The sequence below is a fragment of the Crocodylus porosus genome, unplaced genomic scaffold (genome assembly GCF_001723895.1).
Source record: "Crocodylus porosus isolate Cpor-Errol unplaced genomic scaffold, CroPor_comp1, whole genome shotgun sequence".
Lineage (NCBI taxonomy): Eukaryota > Metazoa > Chordata > Crocodylia > Crocodylidae > Crocodylus > Crocodylus porosus.
In genome coordinates this window covers 141,213,526-141,236,011 of record NW_017728906.1, presented here as the reverse complement: position 1 = coordinate 141,236,011, position 22,486 = coordinate 141,213,526, and the positions used below count along the sequence as shown (strand labels likewise).

At 40.9% G+C, this 22,486-nt stretch overlaps 1 protein-coding gene across 3 annotated transcripts in view; it reads right to left on the bottom strand.

The window, feature by feature from the left end:
- Nucleotides 1-12,280: 12,280 nt before the first annotated feature.
- Nucleotides 12,281-22,486, bottom strand: part of DIAPH3 (diaphanous related formin 3) — a 452,799-nt gene continuing 442,593 nt past the window's right edge. For all 3 annotated transcript variants that reach the window (XM_019529821.1, XM_019529822.1, XM_019529823.1), the window contains one exon: nucleotides 12,281-13,405. In XM_019529821.1, coding sequence (XP_019385366.1) covers nucleotides 13,146-13,405 — 260 coding nt within the window. In that variant the 3' untranslated portion in view covers nucleotides 12,281-13,145. The remainder of the gene's footprint in view (nucleotides 13,406-22,486) is intronic.

Here is a 22,486-nt window from a genome sequence, read left to right as displayed (position 1 = left end):
AGCACTTGAGCAGTACCTAAGTTCTGATTGCAGAACCTTTATTCATAGTTAAACATCAATCAGACATAATCTAGCTTGACTCTGATGCAAGGTTGCATTTTCAGGGCTGGTAACTGGAAAATGATTGTACTTACAAACTGAGCAGATTGGAACTAGAATCAAAAACATAAAAGCTTCACAATGCCATTTATACAGTGGCTTTCAGAACAGAACTGTTCTTTGAGTCATCCTATGTAGGGGCTTTACCAATACTCATTGAAGTCATAATAATCTTTCCTCTGATAGGCATTCTAACAGAGTACTGGGAGTATTTAAGTAGGAATAAATTAAAAGGCCAGGTTTAGTGGACTTGGTTTTGTAGAAAATATAAGAACACTTTGAGGCTGGCCATTCCCATTGGAGGAGGAGTATAGTTGTAGCAGGACAAAGTCACTCATATTATTGCTGTTACAGACTACTGACAATTTCCATCACTTAGCAAAGACAAATGTGAAACTTCTTGTCCTAGATTATATTTATTTGGAAATAAAACTCATGATTAGAGCAGATGGCAAACATGCACTGGCAGAATCTTAACAGTGTCAGAATTTAATCTGTGTGAGAGGTGGTTGCTATTAAAAAGTCCTTGCTTGCCAGTTCCCATGCAGAGGTGTGCTGGAATACTGCAGTGGTATCTTAAGAGAGAGAGAAACAAACTCGTATTTCTGAGGCATTTGTGCATTATATATTAATTTTTTTTAATGGTGATCCATGTAAGATAGTATTGAAAATGCAACCAAAGTGGGTGGGTGGTTAGAAAGAACAGCATCCTTTCTCTTGTCAAGGCCAGACAAACAGAAGTCAGGTCATCCTGCCAGGAAAATGTTCTATGGAGGAATATTTTATTTTACCATTGTCAGCACATTGAGAAAAGAGTCCATTTAAGTCACCTTTGTATATTTTATTCATTATTAGAGCATGTCTGGCATGGATCTACTCTTCTGTTGCTCACGTGGACTTCTGCAAATGGTGAGAACCATTCCTTTTTGAGGAAGTGCTTAGTACCTCCTAGGATTAAATGCTTTGTCAATTTGTATTTGCATAATGGACTCGTATTCAGGTAGAAAAATGGGACAGGCTAATTCTTTTGAGAGAAGGAGATGAGATTGAGTTATCCCAGGAGCCCCAAAGTAGCCTCCTGAAAGTTTGAACTGAGTTGCAGGTTGAACACTGAATTCCTTTGTTTTTATCCACTAAAGCCGCATTCAACTTTATTTGAATATAGATTTGTGTATTTACTAGTAAAGATATCAGTGGGAGAAGAGTGAGCAATGATCCTATACAACCTTTCCCAGTAAGGGTTTAATTTGTTCTTGCCTGCTGATTTTGATGCTCTACCCAGGTGCTATTGAATTTAAACTGTTTATTAGTTTGTGGAAAGATTTACTGTACTGCAGTTCTTCTGAGAAAAATAAAAACTTCTGATCCTTCTTCAGGGATTTTGTAATCAAGGAGTAGAAAATTGTATTCCAAAGCTGAAGTTAATGAGAGATCGTCCTGTTTGTATATAGGCGAAAACACTCCATTCACTGCAGTAAGGGACAGAAAAGCTGCAGTCTGTCTTCTGTTCTTCTCTGTCACCAGGAATGTTTCAGTAGTTAATCCTGCAGCATAGATTTGTAGACTGGAACCTGTTACACCACAGCTGAAAAACATCTGTTACTAGTTTAGTTAATCTGACATCTGATTTTCCACAATGTCAATGGATTCAAGGATAATTATAAAGATATTATTCCTGTTATCTTTTTTACAGCAGTGTTTCAGTACAGTCTGTCTAGATGTGACAAACCAAATAGAAGCAACATTTTTATCTGCCTTGGCATTTTAATGAAGTATCCAGGTACCTTAGATATAAATTTGGAATCATCAGTTCTTCCTTAAAAGGGGAGCACTCATCTCCTATGTTTCATTTTAACATACTCTCTCAGATACCCCCATTTAAGTGATTGTCTTCCAGGGGTAACATTAAGGGGCTGCACTTTGGATTCATTGCTAGGAGAAGACCTGTGAAAAATTCATGGATCTTGCATTGTACACTAAAGGTGACTGTTTGACTTGACCACCTTTCTTTTCCATACATTAACAGACAGTACACTTCGTTAGAAAAATCTGACCCACAGACTGCATAATTGCCATTTCTATCTTACCTAATGGAAGGAGCCTAGTTTCACTGCATACTTGCCACTGCACATCAGTCTGCAAATTAAAATGCAACCAATTAAGCTTTCACTGAAACCATTTTTTTACTTACAATAATATGTTGCGATGCTTACTCAGTTGGGTTGGCTTTGGGAATTTCATTTAGAGCTTAAAAATGCATAATGAATCTGGGCTTAAAATGATGGAGGAGGAAGCCTGCATATCACAATGGTGCAGCATAATTTGGAAGTTTAGGCAATAGATGGTTTTACTTTATATTGCTAATGGAATAATAAATATGCAATCATCTGCTGCCATCTTGGCCTCTCTAAAATACAGGCACATAAAAATTGTTGTGGGAGAAGGTAGTGACTCTTCTATGTGACCCAATCTAGACTTGAAGAATAGGCCTGTGACATGATCACTGATCTTCTGGCTGTATCAAGTAGATCCAGATTACTTTGGCACTTGAACCTTCATTTCTCCTGTGTCCATCATTAGTCAGTGCAAAACAATGGAGAACCGTTGCAGGACAAGGCAAGCCTATTCTGCATCCCCTCTTAGTGATGTTTGAATTAGAGTACTACTAGCATTGTGGTATACCACACTTTAACCACTGTGGTAGTTCATTTCAAATGCCTCCTTCTTAGCCCTACAAATCATAGAAAATAGGTGGAAGTTTTACTGCAGAAGGAGCACCACCTTTCTGTAGTGCAGGACTCTTGGTTTGAGCAGGACCAAACCTTTTGACTGAAGAAAGCTTTCTTAGATATGATGGTGCCTTATATTTATCTCTGTCAGCCTTTCCTCCCTTTTATTCATTCCGAGCACTTTGAGAACTAACAGTCCAACAGCATTGCCATTCTGAGGGTATTTTGATATATATCTTTGAATACACAAGACACCTGTGGCCATACCAACTCTGGATCACCTACCATCATTTCCTTCATGACCTTTAAAGATGTCAGATGAGACTATTTTTTTCCAGTTGCTTCATTCTGCAGTAGATGCAATTTCAGGTCCCAGAAGTGAAATCAAGCAGCACATTAATCAACTCTACCTCCCAGTCTCTTCACTTCTATGTCTTCTCATAGCTTTTTGCTGTCTAATATAACACAGACTTAAAAAAACAGGGACACGTTGCCCTTTCAGAATATGTTCTGTTCTGATATCAGCTCTGGAATAAGCTTGCTTAGATGAAGAAGACCAGTTGCTGAAACTAAAAAGCTTATCTACCTTTAGTTGGATTGAATTCAAGTTTTATGCCTCTATGCTATGTAGAACTCATGTAGCATACAAGTCGCCTGCTCTGTTGTATTTGTGCTCTGTTGTCAGAAAATTGCTTGTCCCTTAATAACTCTTCAGCGTACAACATTGTATGGATCACAAAAAGCAGAACCTACATTAATAGAAGAAATGTGTGTATAGCGGGGATTAAAATGTACTAGAAGAGAACAACAAACTTAATGGCTATCTGTATGACTGGGAAGGAAAAAAAATTACCTAAAACTGTTCTTGAGGCTGTGCATTCTCTATTGGCCTTGCATGGCAAGAAAAAATTAATGCAGGTTGACTAATTTTATTACCAATGGTTTAATATTAGATAAGCATGTTGAAATTTCTTAAGCTGGGTAAACTTCTTATAAAAAAGACTTACAATTGGTAAAACTTAGAAGACTTTATTTTATACACTTGAAGCAAAATATTGTAAGACTTTGCATTTTAGGTCAAATTATTTCTCTATGCACTCAGGTTCTATATGATTTAGTACAACTGTGTTTTGTCCTAGGAAAAACAGTATACTAACATACTTGTTTTGTTCTTAGAACTTTTTCTGTTGGCCCTAGGTACTAATGTTGTTTTAAATGTCATAGTTCAAAGTTTATTGAGTCTTGCTGATAGCTAGCTAGCTTTACAGTCACTAAGCATTCTTAGTAAGGTGAGGCTGAAAGAATTAAATCTGGGTTTGGGGCATTAAATGTGGACTTGAAAGTAACTTCAGCTGTAAAATCATTAAAGAAAGACAAAAGCAATGCCTCTAAACTCTCAGCACCATCTCCTTCAGCCGTGGTACTGACTGTATCAGAGTGAAAACTTGTCATTCACCTACAGCAAAATACTAAAAGACAAATTGTCGGAGGGTTGTTATAGCTTTATATGGGATCATGATGAATATGTTACTGGGGATATCACAAGATGGTGCCAAAGCCCTCTCTCTTGAGCAACATGAGCAGTAATATAAAAAATACAAGGGGGAAACCTAAAGTTCCAGGAGTATCTTCTCTGAAGAGACCTCTAACTTAAGCAGCTTTTTGGCTTTTTAGAGCTGTACTACCTAGTATATCATTTACACCTGGTGGGGAAATGTACCAGACTTGCCTGGATACAGTTTTAAGAGGCTGATTTGAAGAACTGTTCTCTTGATGCCCCATCTTTAAAAAAAAAAGCACAACGATTAATGGTGAGATGTGCATTTGGACCATTGATGCAAGCATTACAGTGTTGATTTAAAATAAAAAGAATTAAATGAAGCAGGTAAGGCTATCCTGAGTGAGATCAAAAGGCATCTGAAAATGTAAGAAACCTCATAGCTGGATGTGGTAGATGCCCCGTTTTAAAATTTTGCTGAAAATTGGGGTCCTTGATGCCCAATATTATATTATGTCAAAATATTTATGATCTGGTATTATTGACATGGATTTGGTGCACTTATTTTCCTTCAAATTTTCCTATTTTGGGATAAGGCAAGGACTGTATGGATCATCAGGTTTTTCTCTTTAGTTTGATTTACAACATGTGAATTGCAAAAACTTGCTATAGGTTTGCAAGAACTTAGGAAAGAGATCTTGCCTCCTAATATTCTCTAAACATAGGGGCTAGGGACAGAAATTACATATAAACTGGTACAAGTGCCTGAAAATCAGCTGAAATCTGTATCACAACATACATTCAGTGCACATAAACCTTTTTCAAAATGACTGAACCTGGTTTAAGAGAAATCTAGACGGACGTAGTTATCAGACTTAACTGATTTAGGTTAAATTACTTTTTTGAAATACTGTCCCAGATCCCCTCCAGATTCAAGTTAACTCATGGTGCCCCAGCATCTCAGAATTCTTTGGACTGTCCCCACAACACCCCCCCACCCAAGGTGGGCAGGCTAGCCTTGGCCCAAGCTGTCTGCCTGAACTGAGCAGGGAGACGTGGTCTAGCACCCCCCTCCCTCCCCCCTGGCTTCTGGCTTGGGCATATGGCTGCATTTTTGGAATCATAAGTGAATGTCTGTTCACTTGCTTATTGGTTCAATCTACACAGCTAAGACTAACCTGCAAAGATTGAATTGATTCAGCCTTGGAGTTTTTGACTGTACTTAGCCAAAAAGTGCCAGAATGCATCAGACCTATGGGTCCATATAGCTCCAATATCCTGTTTCTGACAGTGGCAGGAATGGATATTTTAAAGGGAGAGCATGTGAACATGGTATATTTAGAGCAGGGGTTTTCAACCTTTTTTAAAGAGTGTATCCCTTCTGGGGTGTACTCCATTCCAGATGGGGGGTTGGGGGTGGGTGCTGATGGCCAACTGGATGCAAGCCGGTAGCAGCGCAGGGAAGCAGTGTGTGGTGGTGACACAGAGTGGTGAATGGCAGCGGTGGGGGGCGGGGAAGCAGCACGTGGCAGCGGTGGGCAACTCGTATGCAGCAGCTGCCACTGCCATTCACCACTGCCCCACACATACTCCCTGGGGCCATCCTAAGTACCCCCACTTGACAACCCCTGATTTACAGTGATCTGTCCTCTCTCACATCCTCCCTGGCATCCACCACCATTGGTTTAAAGATACATTCCTAAATATTCTGTTTAAAAGCTATTAATTGATCTATTGTCTGTGAATTTGTCTTGTCTGTTTGGAACCTGGCTGTACTATCGGTCTCAGCAACCTCCTGCGGTAATAAGTTCCATAAATTTTATGTACTCCATAAAAAAGTACTTTCTCTTGTTAGTTTTAAACTTGTCTCCTGCTAATTTCCATGGGTATCCTCTAGTTCTAGTATTCTGTGACCTATTTACTTTGTCCACACCCATCACGATTTTATATACCTCCATCATCACCTTCAATCCTAGGCAAGCTGCTCAAGAAAATTATGCTGGCACACATCCATGAGGGGCCAGCAGGGGATTTCATGCTTAGGGGCTACCAACATGGGTTCATCAGTGGCAGGTCCTGTCAGACCAACCTGGTGGCCTTCTATGATCAGATCACCAAATCATTAGATGCAGGGGTAGCAGTGGACGTAGTCTTCCTGGACTTTCGGAAAGCCTTCGACACTGTCTCTCACCCCGTTCTCATTAAGAAACTGGGGGACTGTGGTGTCAACGCCCACACAGTCAATTGGGTTGCCAACCGGCTGGAGGGCCGCACCCAGAGAGTGGTGGTGGATGGGTCATTTTCAGCCTGGAGGGATGTGGGCAGTGGGGTTCCGCAGGGCTCCGTCCTCAGAGCCACACTGTTTAACATCTTCGTCGGCGACTTGGACGAGGGGGTAAAAAGCACCCTGTTCAAATTTGCTGATGACACTAAGATGTGGGGGGATGTGGGCATGCTTGAAGGTAGCAATAGGCTACAATCGGACCTAGACAGGTTACAGGGGTGGGCGGATGAGAAGAGGATGGGATTCAACACTGACAAGTGCAAAGTGATACACCTGGGGAGGAACAACCAGCACCATACCTACAGGTTGGGGAGCTCCCTTCTTGTCAGTACAGCGGCAGCAAAGGATCTTGGAGTCATCATTGACTCCAAGATGAACATGGGCCAGCAGTGTGGGAATGCCTTCCGCACCTTGTCACGCATTCACAGATGCATCTTGAGCAGGTCCAAGGAGGTGATACTTCCCCTCTATGCAGTACTGGTCAGGCCACAGCTGGAGTACTGCATCCAGTTCTGGGCACTGCACTTCAAGAGGGATGTGGACAACATGGAAAGGGTCCAGAGGAAGGCCACTCGTATGATCAGGGGGCAGCAGGGCAGGCCTTATGAGGAGAGGCTACGGAACCTGAACCTGTTCAGCCTCCACAAGAGAAGGCTGAGGGGGATCTAGTGGCCCGTTACAAAGTAGTCAGGGGGGACCAGCAGGCATTGGGGAAGTCCCTGTTCCCCTGAGCACTGCCACAAGTGACCGGGAATAACGGTCACAAGCTGGCAGAGGGTAGGTTTAGGCTAGATATCAGGAGGCGCTACTTCACGGTCAGGGCGGCTAGGATCTGGAACCAACTTCCAAGAGAAGTGGTGCTGGCTCCTACCCTGGGGGTCTTTAAGAGGAGGTTAGATGAACACCTTGCTGGAGTCTTTTGACCCCAGTAAGCTTTCCTGCCATGGCAGGGGGTTGGACTTGATCTACTCAGGTCCCTTCCAACCCTAGAAACTATGACCCCCCCCCATCATCTTTCTTATCAAAATGATAAGAGTCCTAGCCTTTGTAGTCTCCTATGGTATGGCAGCTGCTCTATACCCTCAATCATCTTGGTTGTCTTTCTTGGTACTTATAATTCTGCTACATCTTTTTTGAGATTTGAAGACCAGAACTGAACAGAATATTCATGATATGGGTATGTCAAGGATTTGTATAGTGGCACAATTATGTTCTCCTTTTTGTTTTCAATTCTCTTTGTAACGATGCCCAACATTTTATTAGATCTTTTGGTTGCTGCTGCACATTGAGCTGATGTTTTTAAAGAACTATCTACAGTGATTCCAAGGTCTCTTTCCTAAGTCATAATGGCTAGTTGAGAGCCCAGCATCATATATGCATAATTGAGGTTATTTTTCCCCACGTGCATGACTTTGTCCTGGTCAACATTGAAGCTGCACATTGAAGCTTAATGTGCAGCTCTGGCTAAAAAGACAAACAGAATGCTAGTAATGACAATATTTTCTCACATACCTCATACCCCCAAATAAGAGAAAAACTTTATTTTTAGACAGTAGAATGTAAATTTTATTTTCCTAGTCACAACCAACTGTGTGACAGGGTAAGTCCTATTGAAGGCAGAGTATCTGGGAGATGTAGCAACCAGGAGACTGCTATGACAGGAAACAGGAAGTTCCTAGTGTGGCAGGAGACAACAAGGCTAGGCCCCAAACCCTTGCAAGGGAGGTAGCAAGACTGTTGTCTTTACTGTCATAGTTTTTGTATAACTTTTGTATTTGTTTTTGTATTAACTTTTTGTAGCTAATAACATATTGTTTTCACACCAAAAGCCTCATCGAGATAGAGACTGTATGCAGCAGCTCACTTGCCCTGAGCCAAGTCAATTGCTGTTTCAGGCACAAGTTACAGTGCTTGGTCAATACAGCTAAGAGATAGGGAACACAGACTCTGGCCCTTCTGCTTCCTGGGGCCAGAGACAAGTGGTAGCCATCTTGGGAACTGTTAGAGCACAGTATCTAAATACCTTTTTTCCCAGCAAAGAAAAATCAGCTTCCTCATTTAAGATGCACAGCAAAGGTGCATGGGGTATGGAACTAAATGTGGTTCTAGGAAAGGAAATGAAGACAAAACCAAAAATATAATTATGCCAATGTATAAATTGATGGCATACCCATATTGTGAATATACTGCGTGCAGTTAAGGGAGCCCCCTATTTCATAAAGTATATACATCTCAAAAAGCTATAGAAAAAGGGAACAAAGGTGATTGGGGTATGGAATGGCTTCTATTTAAAGAGAGATTTTAAAAGCTAGGACTCTTCAGTTTGGAATGGCTGACTGAGAAGGAAATTCTAAAAGTCTAGAGAAATCCAAATAGCCTAGAAGAAGGGACTAGAAAACTTATTTACCATCTCTCTTAAATCAGGAACTTGGAGGGGTACCCAATGAAGTTCTCAGATTGCAGTTTTAAAATGTACAAAAAAGGACGCAATAAATTTGTGGAATTCACTGCCATATGATGGTGTGGAGGTCAAAAGGTAATAGAAAAATTTAGGGAGAAGCCCATCAGATCCAACACACCAACACAGTAATAAAGGGTGAGGCATGTCAGTTCATGCTCAGGCCATTCCTGAACCTAAGACTGCTGATAATTGGGAATGTATGGTAGAGATCACTTTATGCATGTCTCATTTATTAATATTTTTCCTCTGAAACGTCCAGCACTTGCCACTGTTGGAGTGAGAATATTGAGTTAGATGAACTTGGGTCTGACCTAGAATGCTTCGCCTTATGTTCTTGTGTTTCTTTCTGTATTTGGAAATCCCCAGTCAGACTAAGCACAAATAGCACATGCAATCCTGAAGTTTGAGAAACAGAATATGTGCCAGGAATTACAATTATTGACAGTGGATATAAAATGGCCAACACAATACAGTTAGGTGTGTTGGCAAACTATGACTTATTAAAAACCATGAATATACATGTGCACACAGAAACTAGACTAAATTAAGAAAATTAGTCTGCCCTCTGCCTCTGTAAACTTAGAAGCCAAGGCCTAGTATTTTTAATGAATAATCTAAAAACAGAAACATGCTGGAGATTTTTCAATCACATTTGCATTTTTTCTGATCCTTCTAAAAGTCACATTGTTGGCCAATCTAAACATATTACCATTGCAATAACCATAAAAATATTCTTTGAGCCTAAACATTTGCTTAACTATAAAGTTAAGAGTTTAATTAGGGAAATGAAATGCAGGCTGAGATCAACAGTCATCTAGAACTATTCAGTTAATCTGTTCTAACTGGACAATTCTGATTTAATTGAATTATAATAGTACAGAACAAAGAACCATTTAGAAAAATATTTGTTGTGTACTCATTTCCATGAACCATAAGCATCTGAGTTACTATTTTAGCTTTCTAATAGGCATTGTAAAGATTATATTTTGTTATTGCTGTAAATATTAATTCTGAAATTCATTATGTGGAGAAGAGCTAAATTCTCTAAAATACTCATTTGTGAAAACTGGTGAAAATCTTAACGGTAAAAAGTCTTAACCATATACAATCATATTTTAAATTTAAATGTTTGATAGTTGGAATGTCATAAAATCAGAAGTTCTTTGTTCACTTAATATAAATTAGTAAATTCTAGCTGATATTTATCTCAACTATTTTCAATATTCCATAAAGGGAGGACTGATAGGAGATAAAAGGAGTAATTTGGTTTCCATCCTAGATTAGCCCTGTGTCCATCTGGAACATACACTATCAAGTGCACTGAATTGCCAGTTTTCCGTTGTGGGTTATTACCCGCTAATTCAAATGAACAAACTTATTTTGCTCAGGAACATGAATTTGTACTTGAACCACCATCCAAAAGGTCATTGCTTTAATGTTTTAGCTAGTTTTACAGAGCTACTATCCATAAACCACCCTTTATTATTGTGTTGGTGTTTTTTTCTGTCTTTAGCAGCATAAACCACCTTGAGGGTGTCAAGATGTCTCAACACAACTTTTCCTTATATTCATGATACCATTTTGTCTACACACAACACTGAGGTCAGTCCAAAACAGAGTACTTATTTTATAGAGGAAACACATCACTCCCCATAAAATCTAGTCAGACAGTAACTACGTGGAAGTGATGAATATGGAATCTAGAAGGGGTTAATTAAACTGTAATACTCAGGTATGTATGTACATGACATTGGTATGCTTAAGATGAGTCTAGTATTCCTGTTTACTCTTTGAAATACCAGGTGCTGTCCATCTACTAAGTATACATTCAACAAACTGTTTAGAGCCAGCAAGAAAACTTCCTAATTGATTGCTCTTCCCATGTGTTGTTGATGTAGTGTTGGAAAGTCTGACAATCTGAATGAAATACTCTATATGTGAGCCTCCGATTTTTCCTTAATGCTTTACTCTCTCTTTTTTAGCTAAAATAGAAAATGCAACTAGAGGTTATAGGTGTGTGTAGACGAAACGGGGGCCCTAAATTGAAGTGGTGGGTTTAAAAAGCAGTGGGTTTTAAAAACCCATTAAAAAACCCATCGCTTCAATTTAGGGCCTTTTAAAACCATGTTGTGCACACACCCCGCACTTACCTGCCTGCCCGCTGGCGGGGAAGGTGGGGTGAGCTGCCGGTGGGTGGAGTGGTCTCTCAGCTGCGGGGGGAGGGGGAGCTGGTGCTTCTCTCCATGGCAGCGGCGCCCTCCCCACCCCTGGTGGTACCTGCCTGCACGCACCCAGCTTGGGTGGTCCCCGGGGGCACCACATCTGTGGAGGAAAGCACCGGGCCCCCGTGCAGCACAGGCAGGCAGGCCAGCTGGCCCTGGGGGGGAAATTAGGCTTGCTGCTTTTCTTGGGAGAAGCCTGCTTTCCTGGGATGCTGCCAAGCTGCCTTCAGGACTTCCTGCAGAGCCCCTGAGCTGCACAAGGCCCGGTGCTTCACTCTGCAGCTGTAGGGGCAGCAAGCTACAGCTCAAAGGAGTTTTGGTTTGCTGTGCCCCAGTCATTTAAGGCACATTACGCCGCTGAATTTCCTACAGCGGCTGGAATTAACGTGCAATACGCCAATGAGACGTGCAAACACTGATACCATTAAACAGGTGCAAAAGCATTTAGCTGGCTTTAAAGTGTCGTACACACATGCCTCTCATTTAGTTTACACATGGCGTACAATGATAGTTATGACAGCCCTAGAAATACAAGACTGATTCCCATGATGACTGAAAACATTCCACGCCCTGGTGTGTATATACAGGCCTAGTTTCAGATTTCTAATTAACTTTATTAATGTTTAGTGCAGGAAGTAAAAAAACAAACAAACCCTTATACAAGAAAATAAAAAAGCAACAAAGCATTGAAACATTGGTTTCATGTAACTGCCTCTTATTGAAAGACTTTTTTCAGCTTTTATAAAGAAAAATAGAGTAATTTGGAAGACAGATATTAACTGCCTAATTAATATGTTTTGATCAGTTAAAGCTTTAAATAAAGGTGAAATGACTTAACTGTAGCCTTCTAGCTGATAGCATGGTGATGCACAATTAATAAGTATATTAGTGAGCATGTAACTTTGCCAAAAAGGAGATGCAATTCTGTGTGAAATAGTCATAGTATGCCAGCAAGTAAGACCATACATGCAACAATAAGACCATATATGCAGCTGGAAAATGAGTTTATTGAAACCCAGTTGTAAAAGTCTATCCCATTAGATATTCTTTATAATAATATAGAAACATATTTACTCATATGCAAAAGAATTGAGACATTAAGAAATATTGTCCTATGGGAATGTTTGCAACATGACATTCATAGAAATTGTATATACTAAGTTGATATAATCATCAAAACTAAGCTCAACAGGAATGATATATTACTTTTATATAAAGTACATATTTTGCATAGATTTCTTGGTTTTGTCCATATCTTTCCGTTTTATTAATGCACAAAATATCCAACACACATTGGTGCTAGTTTAACCCAAATTAAAATGTGATTATAAGACATTTACATACTATACATTCCCTTGCTAAGTGTGCAATATGATGCAATGATCATGTTTTAGATGCTAAGAAGATTTGACGGCATGCGATAGCCACAGAAATTATATGGAAAAAATGTAAGTTATTTTCTGCAGTTATTTATTATTACTAGATGATGGCCAAACATGATAGTATAAAGCTGTTTAAAACGTATTGTGTGCTGTGAAGAAAAAACTCTGAACACTGTGGTAAATATTCTCTTCACTAAAGGATTGTCTCTCAGTATAATTCAGCATCTCTTTCTTCATATATTTTAAACAAACTCAACAGGTAGGAAGGCATAAAGCCTGTTTATGGGTAGGCATAAACCACAGTCTCAAACTCATATGCAAAGCATCGCAAGTTTGTCTAGATATAAAGCATGAGCAGTTTGAAATACACGCGTGTAAATGTCAGTCATGCAAAATTAGTGTATTTTAAAATACTGCCGCCTATTACAGCTTATCTTCGGTGATTGCTTAATGACTTTTGTGGGGTTAACTTACAATGCTCGCAATCTTGCCAGCAAAGCCTCTACTTCAGGCATGACTTCTCCTTTGGTCACAGAGCCAACAAGTTCTGTTTCCTTTTCTCTACTTCCATCTACATTGCAGGTCTCCTTTTTCCCAACAGTCTTGCTCCTAGCTGTGCAGGCATTACTTTCTGTATTGTAAGCAAACTCCTTGGTGACTGGATTCCTTGGCAAGTTGAACTTGACATTGTGGTGTGAATGTGGCTTTTCTAGTTGGGTTTTCTGGTTCTCTGTAGAAAAGAAAGAAAGTAAAATCTCATTCCATTACTAAAGACAGATGGTCACTTCGGTAATTGTTTTTCCAAGGCAGAAAAAGCTCTTAAAATTGAGCAAGTTGGAGACGTTTCCATTCAGAAGAAATGATATTGCAGGGTGGAGACCTGTCAGTGAAGCTTAGTGGTACTTCAAATGGCATGGAGTGAATATCATAACTTGTAAAAAAAAGTTAGTTTGTGACAATGTGACCGACGTGAAACAATAACAAACCAACACCCATACTCACAAAATCAGAACCAAATCCTGCCAGGTACTGAGCATTTTCCCTTTCAGAATGAAATCTGTTTGAAAGAGTGATCTGCTCCTCACAGGATTGGCCTTTCAGATAGGAAGTAGAAACATAGAATAATGGATTTTTACCAAACTAAACCATAGTTTTTGCATAATTTTAGAATTCAACAGATTTTAAAATTGCATAAACCAAATTATACTGCAATGTGATGGTGCATGATAATCTATGTGCTTTTATTTCAATTCTGTTTGGCCCAGATCCTTCCAGGTACCTAGGTGCCTAATCCCTACTGATTTCAGACCCTTGAAGAAGTTAGCCCATTGCCCAAGGGTGGGTCTACAATGTCAAGGGTCAATCTTCAGATTATTTTCAACCAGGGGGAACCTTTCTTCTCCATCAGTATCATTCCTTGTAATCTGAACCACACCTTTCCAGGTGGTGCTTCTTACTGCTTGAGCCTGGCACTATGGTAGCATATTTGCATTTGTAGGAACACCATTCTGGGAATCAAGCTGTAAACTAAAGCTACTTGTCTCTTCTTCCAGCTATCAAGAAAGGAAACTGGGTGCAGAAAGGCCAAAGGGTGCCACCAGTGAATCATGGGATTGCCTCAAGCCAGCTTTTTGAAGCAGAACCTATTCTACTTAATAGGCATCTAGGTGGATACTAGCACTTAGGTGTGAACCTGTTTCACCCAGTTCAAGTCCTTGAAAGCCATGCATGTATCTACTTTTGTAACACACCATCATCTTACCTTGAAGACAGAGTCCAAAAAAAGCAGTGAGGAGGAAGAGAACTCACACACCTTTTGTATTAACAGTTTTTTCCAGGAGCTGAGCAGGATCATACTCAGGTACCCAAAGGCCTTGTTGCACAGGACACTTAGCACATGTTTTATTTAGATTGTAGTAAGCCTTATTGTGCCACAAGAAAAGTCAAAACATGTTCTGAGCAGTCACATGGTAAGGCTTGCTATGATCTCAGTCCATTCTGGACAAAACTGGAGTTGGCTGTCCTGTCCCCCTTAAGCCAACCCCACACTGACCCCAGCTCCAGGCACTACAGCTTGAATGTCCTCTTGTGAGGACATGCAACCTCCATACCTGTAACCCATACCCTCCCTGCTGCCTGCCCAGCACTTTTCAGCCTGGGAGTGCTTGCCCCTGGTACAGAAAGGTGAGCTAAGTCTCTGCCGTTGGTGGTGAAAAGAGGGAGGCAAGGGAAACTGGGTTCACAAGAGGATGTCACTCCTGCCACTGCAGACATACCTGCTGCTGGATCCGTGAAGTGAACCAGGTCTCTGCTACTGGCAGTCTTGAACTGGATCAGTACAGCCTGGAGGTTGGGACTGACAATCACATAGGAGTTTCAAACTCATATCATCTCCATGGAACACCTAGATCGGGGCAGGCAATTATTTCAGGTGGAGGGCCACTTACTGAGTTTTGGGAAGCCATCAAAGGTAGTACGACAGGCAACCAGGGGCAGATAAATATTAATTTTCTAAATTTTTAAGGGGCCCCACAGGCCAGATACAATGGCCTGGCAGGTCACATACAGCCCGCAGGTCGCATTTTGCCCACCCCCGAGTTAGATGATACCTGAACATGTGTTACTTAACAATCTGGAGATACTCCTCCCATCAAAAGTTGTAAATTTGCTATAGCACTTAACATGTTTTCCTCCTTAAACATGCTGATGCTCTTTCTGCTTTAAGTACAGCTAACATAGCCTAAGTGTAATGTGAGATATAGCCCTAAAACTACTTATACGCCTTCTAGCTAGAATAAAATCTGGCCTCCATGCTCCACGCTCACAGTGCAGAAAGAAAAGGGAGATGAGAAGTGACTGCAGTGGGAAGTGACTTCATAAGCAGAAATTCAGGAGACTTTCCAGGCTTAGGGTTTATGGTATTAAATGGTCAGTGTGTATGAGCTTTGCAGGTGCTTTAGGGTTGACCTAACTACCTGGGTAGACATAGCCTAAATGAAGATGTGCTAGTTTTATTGCAAGGAGTCAGCTGCATTGGATGATGATTAAAAGACTGTGCCTGATTGACTTTTCCAAATAGCACTAGGCAGATTTTTTTATTTTACACTGAGTGACTTTTCTGTCTACCAGCATTTGAGTGATCCCTCTCATAGATCTCAAACTTTTTCAAAACAGGCATACTCAATATTCATGTAACCTTGAACAAGGCTTGAAAATGGCTTCAACAAACTTGACATGACATTTAAAGTTTTTTGGTTATTCGCTGAAAGATGTTCCATCATCCCAATAGTAATGACTTTGGAGCACAGGCAGTCACTCATGACAGTGTGTTTTATGTGAGTGCTGAAAATTCCTACCGAAAACAGCTTGTACATTAAAAGGTGGCTGCTGAAGATATTTACTGCACTGTCATTCCCTGACCAGGGGCTCAGAGTGATGGATGAGGATTTTGCACACTTTTCTGGACAATCTCAACAAATTTTAGAAGTATGATCACCTTTTGGCTGGTAAAAGAAAATAAATACCCTCTATCACCTGCTATATCAAATGGACAATTGTTACTTAAAATATAATAACAGAGCTTCAATTTTCACTCATCTGAAAAAATAAACTCTATTTCACATACAATGCTTGTTGGAAATAACATAATGCAGATGACTACAGTTGCACATGTTACAGTCTTCCTGAATCACAAAAAGCCAAAAAGCAAGGGAGTTTCAGTCTGGGAGATCATGTACATGCTTGCATGGCACATAATTAAAATAACAGTACTGTGCACATGTTTAAATAACTCCATTTCATAGTTTCATAGTTGGTAGGGTCGAAAGGGACCTAAACAGGTCATCAAGTCCAACCCCCTGCCATGGGTAGGAAAGAATGCTGGGGTCAAACGACCCTGGCAAGGTGTCTATCTAGCCTCCTTTTGAAGACCCCCAGGGTAGGAGCGAGCACCACTTCCCTTAGAAGTTGATCCCAGCCGCCCTAACTGTGAAGTAGTGCTTCTTGTCTAGCCTGAACCTACTCTCAGTCAACTTATGGCCATTATTCCTATTTACTCCTGGTAGTGCTTGGGAGAATTTAAAGAATTTAAATTCAATCAGGCAAAAATCAGGAAAAGTCAATCAGGCACAATCTTTTAATCATCAGGCAATGCAGCTGACTCCTTGCAATAAGACTAGCATGTCTTCATTTAGGCTAAGTCTACCCAGATAATTAGGTCAACCCTAAAACACCTGCAAAGTTCATACACATTGATCATTTAATACCATAAACCCTAAAAAGAATTAAATTCTTTGAAAAGAATTTAATTTAAAAAGAATTAAATTCTTTTGAATCCATACCCACATTTATATCAATATATGGAACCTTAACTGCTGCTTAACCCTTGCTTTCCATACTCTATTCACCAAAAAAATGTTAATTATCTGAAATGTCCTCTTTGTTTTGAAGATAATTTTGGTCCTAATAATACTATCTTATGATCACTAAAGGCAGAGGGTGCATGCAGGCCTAGGTCCTTGAGGTACATAAGCGGGGCAATGCTCTAGGTGCTCTCCCATCTAATAGAGTTATCAGATGCAAGGCAGGTGTTCAGGATCTTCCCTATTAGGGAAGATAGGATATTAGGATTGAATACTGCTTCACTTAGTGGGCAATCAAACTGCGGCGTTACCTGATTAAAGTACAGAAGTGATTGTACTGCCCTCTCTGGGTGCATTCAGACAAGTGCACGTGTGCAGTATGAGGTGCTGCAGACCCATTTGAGGCACCACACATGCCGCACATGCAGGCGTTCTCCGTGAGGCTAATTTGCAGTGGAGGTTTGGTTTTTTCCCTGACCCTGGGAGATCTCAATGTCAAAAAACCCCCATGCCTAAAAAGAAACGGGGTGGCAGTGTTCGCTGCCCAAAACAGGAGCCTGGCCAGCCAGAGCCAGGATCCCTGCTGCAGGATCGCTGTGGCTGCAGGCCCACGAGGCCCTTAAGTAAGGCTGCTGGGGCCAGCCCAGGTGCTGGCCCCATCCTCCCCTACCCTACCTGGGGCAACATGCTGCATGCCACAGTATGTGTGAATGGGTGTTCCCTTAGACAGGTTGAAACTTGAAACAAACAGACACAGAAGCCTGTTGAACTGGTAACTGGAACCTTTCAAAGTGTACCTGGAAAATGAGGTACTTTTTTGAACCGGTTCACAGGGCTCCAGTTCAATGTTATATGTGGACACCAAGTATTCTGTGACACAGGTCTTGTTGTCCCTGGGCATCCCTTTTCTTCCTGCCTACACCTGCTGCAACTGGCTGCTCTGGTATGCAGCCAGCACACTACTGGCCTCTTTTTTTAGCTTCTGTTGTCACTTTTAATCAATGAGCAAACTTTGCACTGCTTGTTCGATAAAAGTTATTTGTCCAACAACCGCTGTGTTCTCACCCCATACTTGACTGTACAACCTCATCATGCCTCCTCAGAAGCATGGGTCCAAGCACCACCCTGTTGTCCCCCTCCCCTCCCCTCTTTTCCCCCAACCATACAAGCACATGGCAGATGGGCTATTGAAGTTTATTGAACTCCCATTTAGGAGAGAAAGGAAAGCAGAAAAGTGAAAATGCACCTAGCCACATGTCACCTGCCCTCTGTGATCCCCTTCCAGGGCATGGGTCCGAGCACTGCCTTCACTCACCCACTGCTAAGCATGGGGGAGGGGGGGAAAGAGGGTGAAGATGGTAATCAATCCCACCTCCTGGTGTCAGAGCCACAGCACTTGAGACACAATTTGGGAACTAATATGAGAGTAATTCAACTGTTGTGTGTGACCACACCACAAATGCAATCCTATTCCACCCCGAGTCCCTGAAAAATCTGTTAATGCCTTTATTTCCATAACACCCATGTCATCTCAGCTTTAAGACTAAGTCATGAATAAGCAGGGAGGAGAAAGACCTATCTACCATTTGTGTTAACCATTTTTCAGGAAATTAAACAAGGATAGATAGGATAGCACTTAGGCACCTAATAGGTGTTGTAGGATCTGGCACTAAATGCATTCCTATTCCAACCAACTCAGAAGCCACAGAGCCATTAGACGTTTGAATTCCTTTGTGCCTCCTTTTTGGCTTGGTATGATACCTTGGCAACTACGTTTTGTCTACAGGATATGCTCACAGGCAAGCCAAAAATGGCCCTTACACCTTTATCCCCATCTAAACCTTCCTAGAAACCAGTTTCAGTTCCTTAGATAAAGAGAAATCACTGAACTGAGATCATGTATGCCTTCAGTTCAGTGGAGGAACTGACTCCAGTAGGCTGTACTGGAGCAAAGTTTAGTACAAGCCCTGGTCAGTATACAAACTATTTAGGCTTTGCTGAAGCACTGACCAATATAGGCCTCATTAGAGTTGTGACTGATATGCAAATTGCTTATAGAAGCTTAAACGAGAATATGCATATACAGGTGAGTACTGGACAGTTCAGGACAAAAATAAAATGTGCAAAATGAGCAAACTGCCAGGAAAAGGAGTGACAAGTTAACAGAGAATGGTACAAGATATGCAATATTGCCGCGGAAAGGAGTGATGGGGATAGGTGCAGAAAGCATCGGGTGGTGCAGTATTGATGTCATTAAGAAAAAGCAATAACACATAAACTGGGCTATGTGCCAGGTACAAGATGACTGAAGATACCAAATGGCATGTAACATGCAGCTTCTTCAGAAAGCTTGGCTTAGTAATGTGGATTGATTTTTATAAAAGGGGAGCAGGGAAACTTGGGACCATGTACTGGCCTAGGAGATCATTCATGCACTTGTGCTGATACCTTGTCACAGGCAATGCAGTATATGCTAGGACTTGGGATGTAGGTGTGCCAAGTCTTTGCTTTGCTGAGCTGTTGGCACTGAACCAAGCCTGCGGTCATCATTTGGATTTCATAGGTTTCGTAGACATTAGGGCTGGAAGGGACCTCAGAAGATCATCGAATCCAGACCCCTGAGCACAGGGGTGTGTCAGAAGTCCTGTCTCTTTGAAGCGTTTCATGTGTGCTTACCCACTACTGCAGGAAAGTGCCTCCAGCTACTTGAGACCAACAGCCTCGAATCTCCTCCTGAGGGTAGGTAGGTGCTTATAACCATTCATTCAAATAGCTGAGTTGGAATCACTCCTTTTTTCTTTTCAGTACCATTTAGAGCAGCGTTTCTCAACACCTGGGTTGCGACCCAAAAGTGGGTTGGAAGAATATACGAAAGTGTTGTAAGCAATCACAGAAAAAGGTGGGAAAACATGAATGTCACTTGGGAGTAATATAGGGCCACATGTTGATATTGCTGTTCATGTTTTCCTGTTGAGATTGATTTCTGTCTTTAGAATTAAGACTATTCTGCTGCTTTAACACATGGTGTGTAATTTTGGGGTCAAAACACTTGTGCATTTTCTACTTAAAGTATTTATTGGGTTGGGTCTAGCCATCAATGATTACAAATGGGTCCTGGTACAAGAAAGTTGAGAACCACTAATTTAGGGCACTTGCTGCAAGTAGGAGGACCCTCTTCTGTCTGATGAGATTTGAGACAACATCTCCCACTGCCCAGGAGAGTGCTGTCATTACCATGTTATAAGCTAATCTGGGTAGCTGCATTCTACTCCCTTCTTCTTGTAGCCAGGACAAGAACCATTTGGCCACTGCCTGAGAACATAATGGAGCCCAACAGCAGCTTTGTGGTTTGTATATGCACTTTAAAAAGGGGACTCTAGTTCTAGTCCCTCATCCCAGGACTGTTTTGCATTAAAATGCCATTTGATAAAATGCCATAACACTAGGCATTGAAGGACTGTATGCAAAAAAAAAACTTGAGCTTTTACATTTTGTCTTAGTTCAAAATTATGATCCGATAAACCCCAGCGTTTGCCGGACACGGGAAACATCTGAATTCCACACTTGCTTCAAAAGAAGGTCTCCAGGACCCGAGGAAGGTGTCCATGTTCCTGGAACTGTTCCAGGGTTCATAGGACTAACTCTAGGCAGCTTCTTACTGACTGTACTGGCTGCTATGGATCCTGTTCTGTCACCTATCTCTCTCTCTGCTCCATTGGGAGTTTAGGTGTCTGCTATAGAGTGATGGATTTTAGTCTGATGGCTAGGTACCTAAAAATGAGGTGTTGTGGCATCCAGCTTTTTAGTTGGCTACAGCCTTTACTGGGATTGTCCCAATATAGTTACCTGCTGGGCATTATCAGGACTTGGGTATCTCAGGGTATTTACCAGCAGAGACTTCGGTACTAAGAGAATTTAAGTACCTACAGAAATAAATGTTGGCTTTATGGTGCTTAGCTGATAGACTCCAAGGTTTTAAGAGGCTTTAAGTTATCTAAGTTCTTCTGGCGAACTTAACCCTAAATACCTTTGAGAATTTGGGTGACAAATACCCCTGGGTAACTCTGAAAACTGCAGCCTGAAGGTCTCTTTTTCTCAGCTACAGGTATTGAAAAAAAACTGTTGTGCTTCCAGTCCTGATCTATGCTTGAAGCTGATCTGGAGGAGCCACCTACTGGATTTTTTTTTTTAATGTAACAGTTATAGGAATGCTGTCCCTGTTCTGTTATAATGTTGCAAACACAAGGAAGGCACGGACATGAACAAAGTTAGTGAAAGGTAAACAAGGACACAGAATTAAGCATCTCTGCTAGTCCTCAGTAACTGCCTGTGTGTATGTACATACCCCACAATAAATGAAAGGTAACCTTCCTTTGTGGTAGCTTATCCCTCATGCAGATGTGCTGCAAGCTTCTGCTTTTTTACCCTGCTGGTTAGTGCACCTGATTCCTAAGAGCTTGTTTTGGGATGCATTTAAGGACGTGCTTAAATCTCAGTTGAGAGCTTCTAACAAACAGGTACAAAGCAGTCTGCTGGATCTGAAAGTGCATGTCTTTCACTGATACAAAGGCTGCATCAGTGAACACTGGAAACTTCTAAATGGTTTCTATTAAGAGAAAGAACCCCACCGAAAGGGTCAGTGGTAGCTAGAAACAGTATATGCTGAGCTACGTAGATAAGTATAATACCCCCCTAAAATCTCCTAAATTTGGAGCTTAGTTCATTTGAAATACTTAGTACCAAAATAAATAGACCTAAAATTTGATAATACATATAGATGCTTCAATCTAGCCACCTTTTTGTAAATTTGTAACTGCTTCATCATATTACCTAATGAGTTTCTATCGTTTCATTTGTTTATAATGGTCTTCACAGCCGGTCAAAAACTCTTATATGGATGTCTCCTTCAATTTAGCATATAAAGAGATGAGCTATCTCAGCCACCTTGTGAATATTTAAATTACAATAAAAACAAATTACACTGTACTCTGTCTTTTTGATAGAAGATAACTCCTCCAAGCCAATCACTGACCTTTTTACACACACTTGATCCAAATTGTTTATCTTTAGGGGTATGGTGATTCATTATTAAATGCATGAATACTGACATTGTTAAATGTTTAATGTAATAGACATATTTTGCTAACTGAGAATAAGTTATATACTGGCTTTGTCCCTAATGCTTTGCCTAATTACATGGATACATGGAATTATTTTTGTCAGCTGGAATAGATCATTATTTGGATAGGTTTATATATAACAGAGATGGGTGCTGGAGAGCTTCAAGTAGACTTGAAATACAAACACGTCTGATTTTTGTGCACTGCTTACACTGCTTAAATCGCCACTTGTTAGCAACATTTATATAGATAATATTGGAAAATTAACATTGCAGGGCCCAATTTCTCAGGTCTGTTAAACCTGTCCTAGTTTTCCCCAGGTGCAAAGCA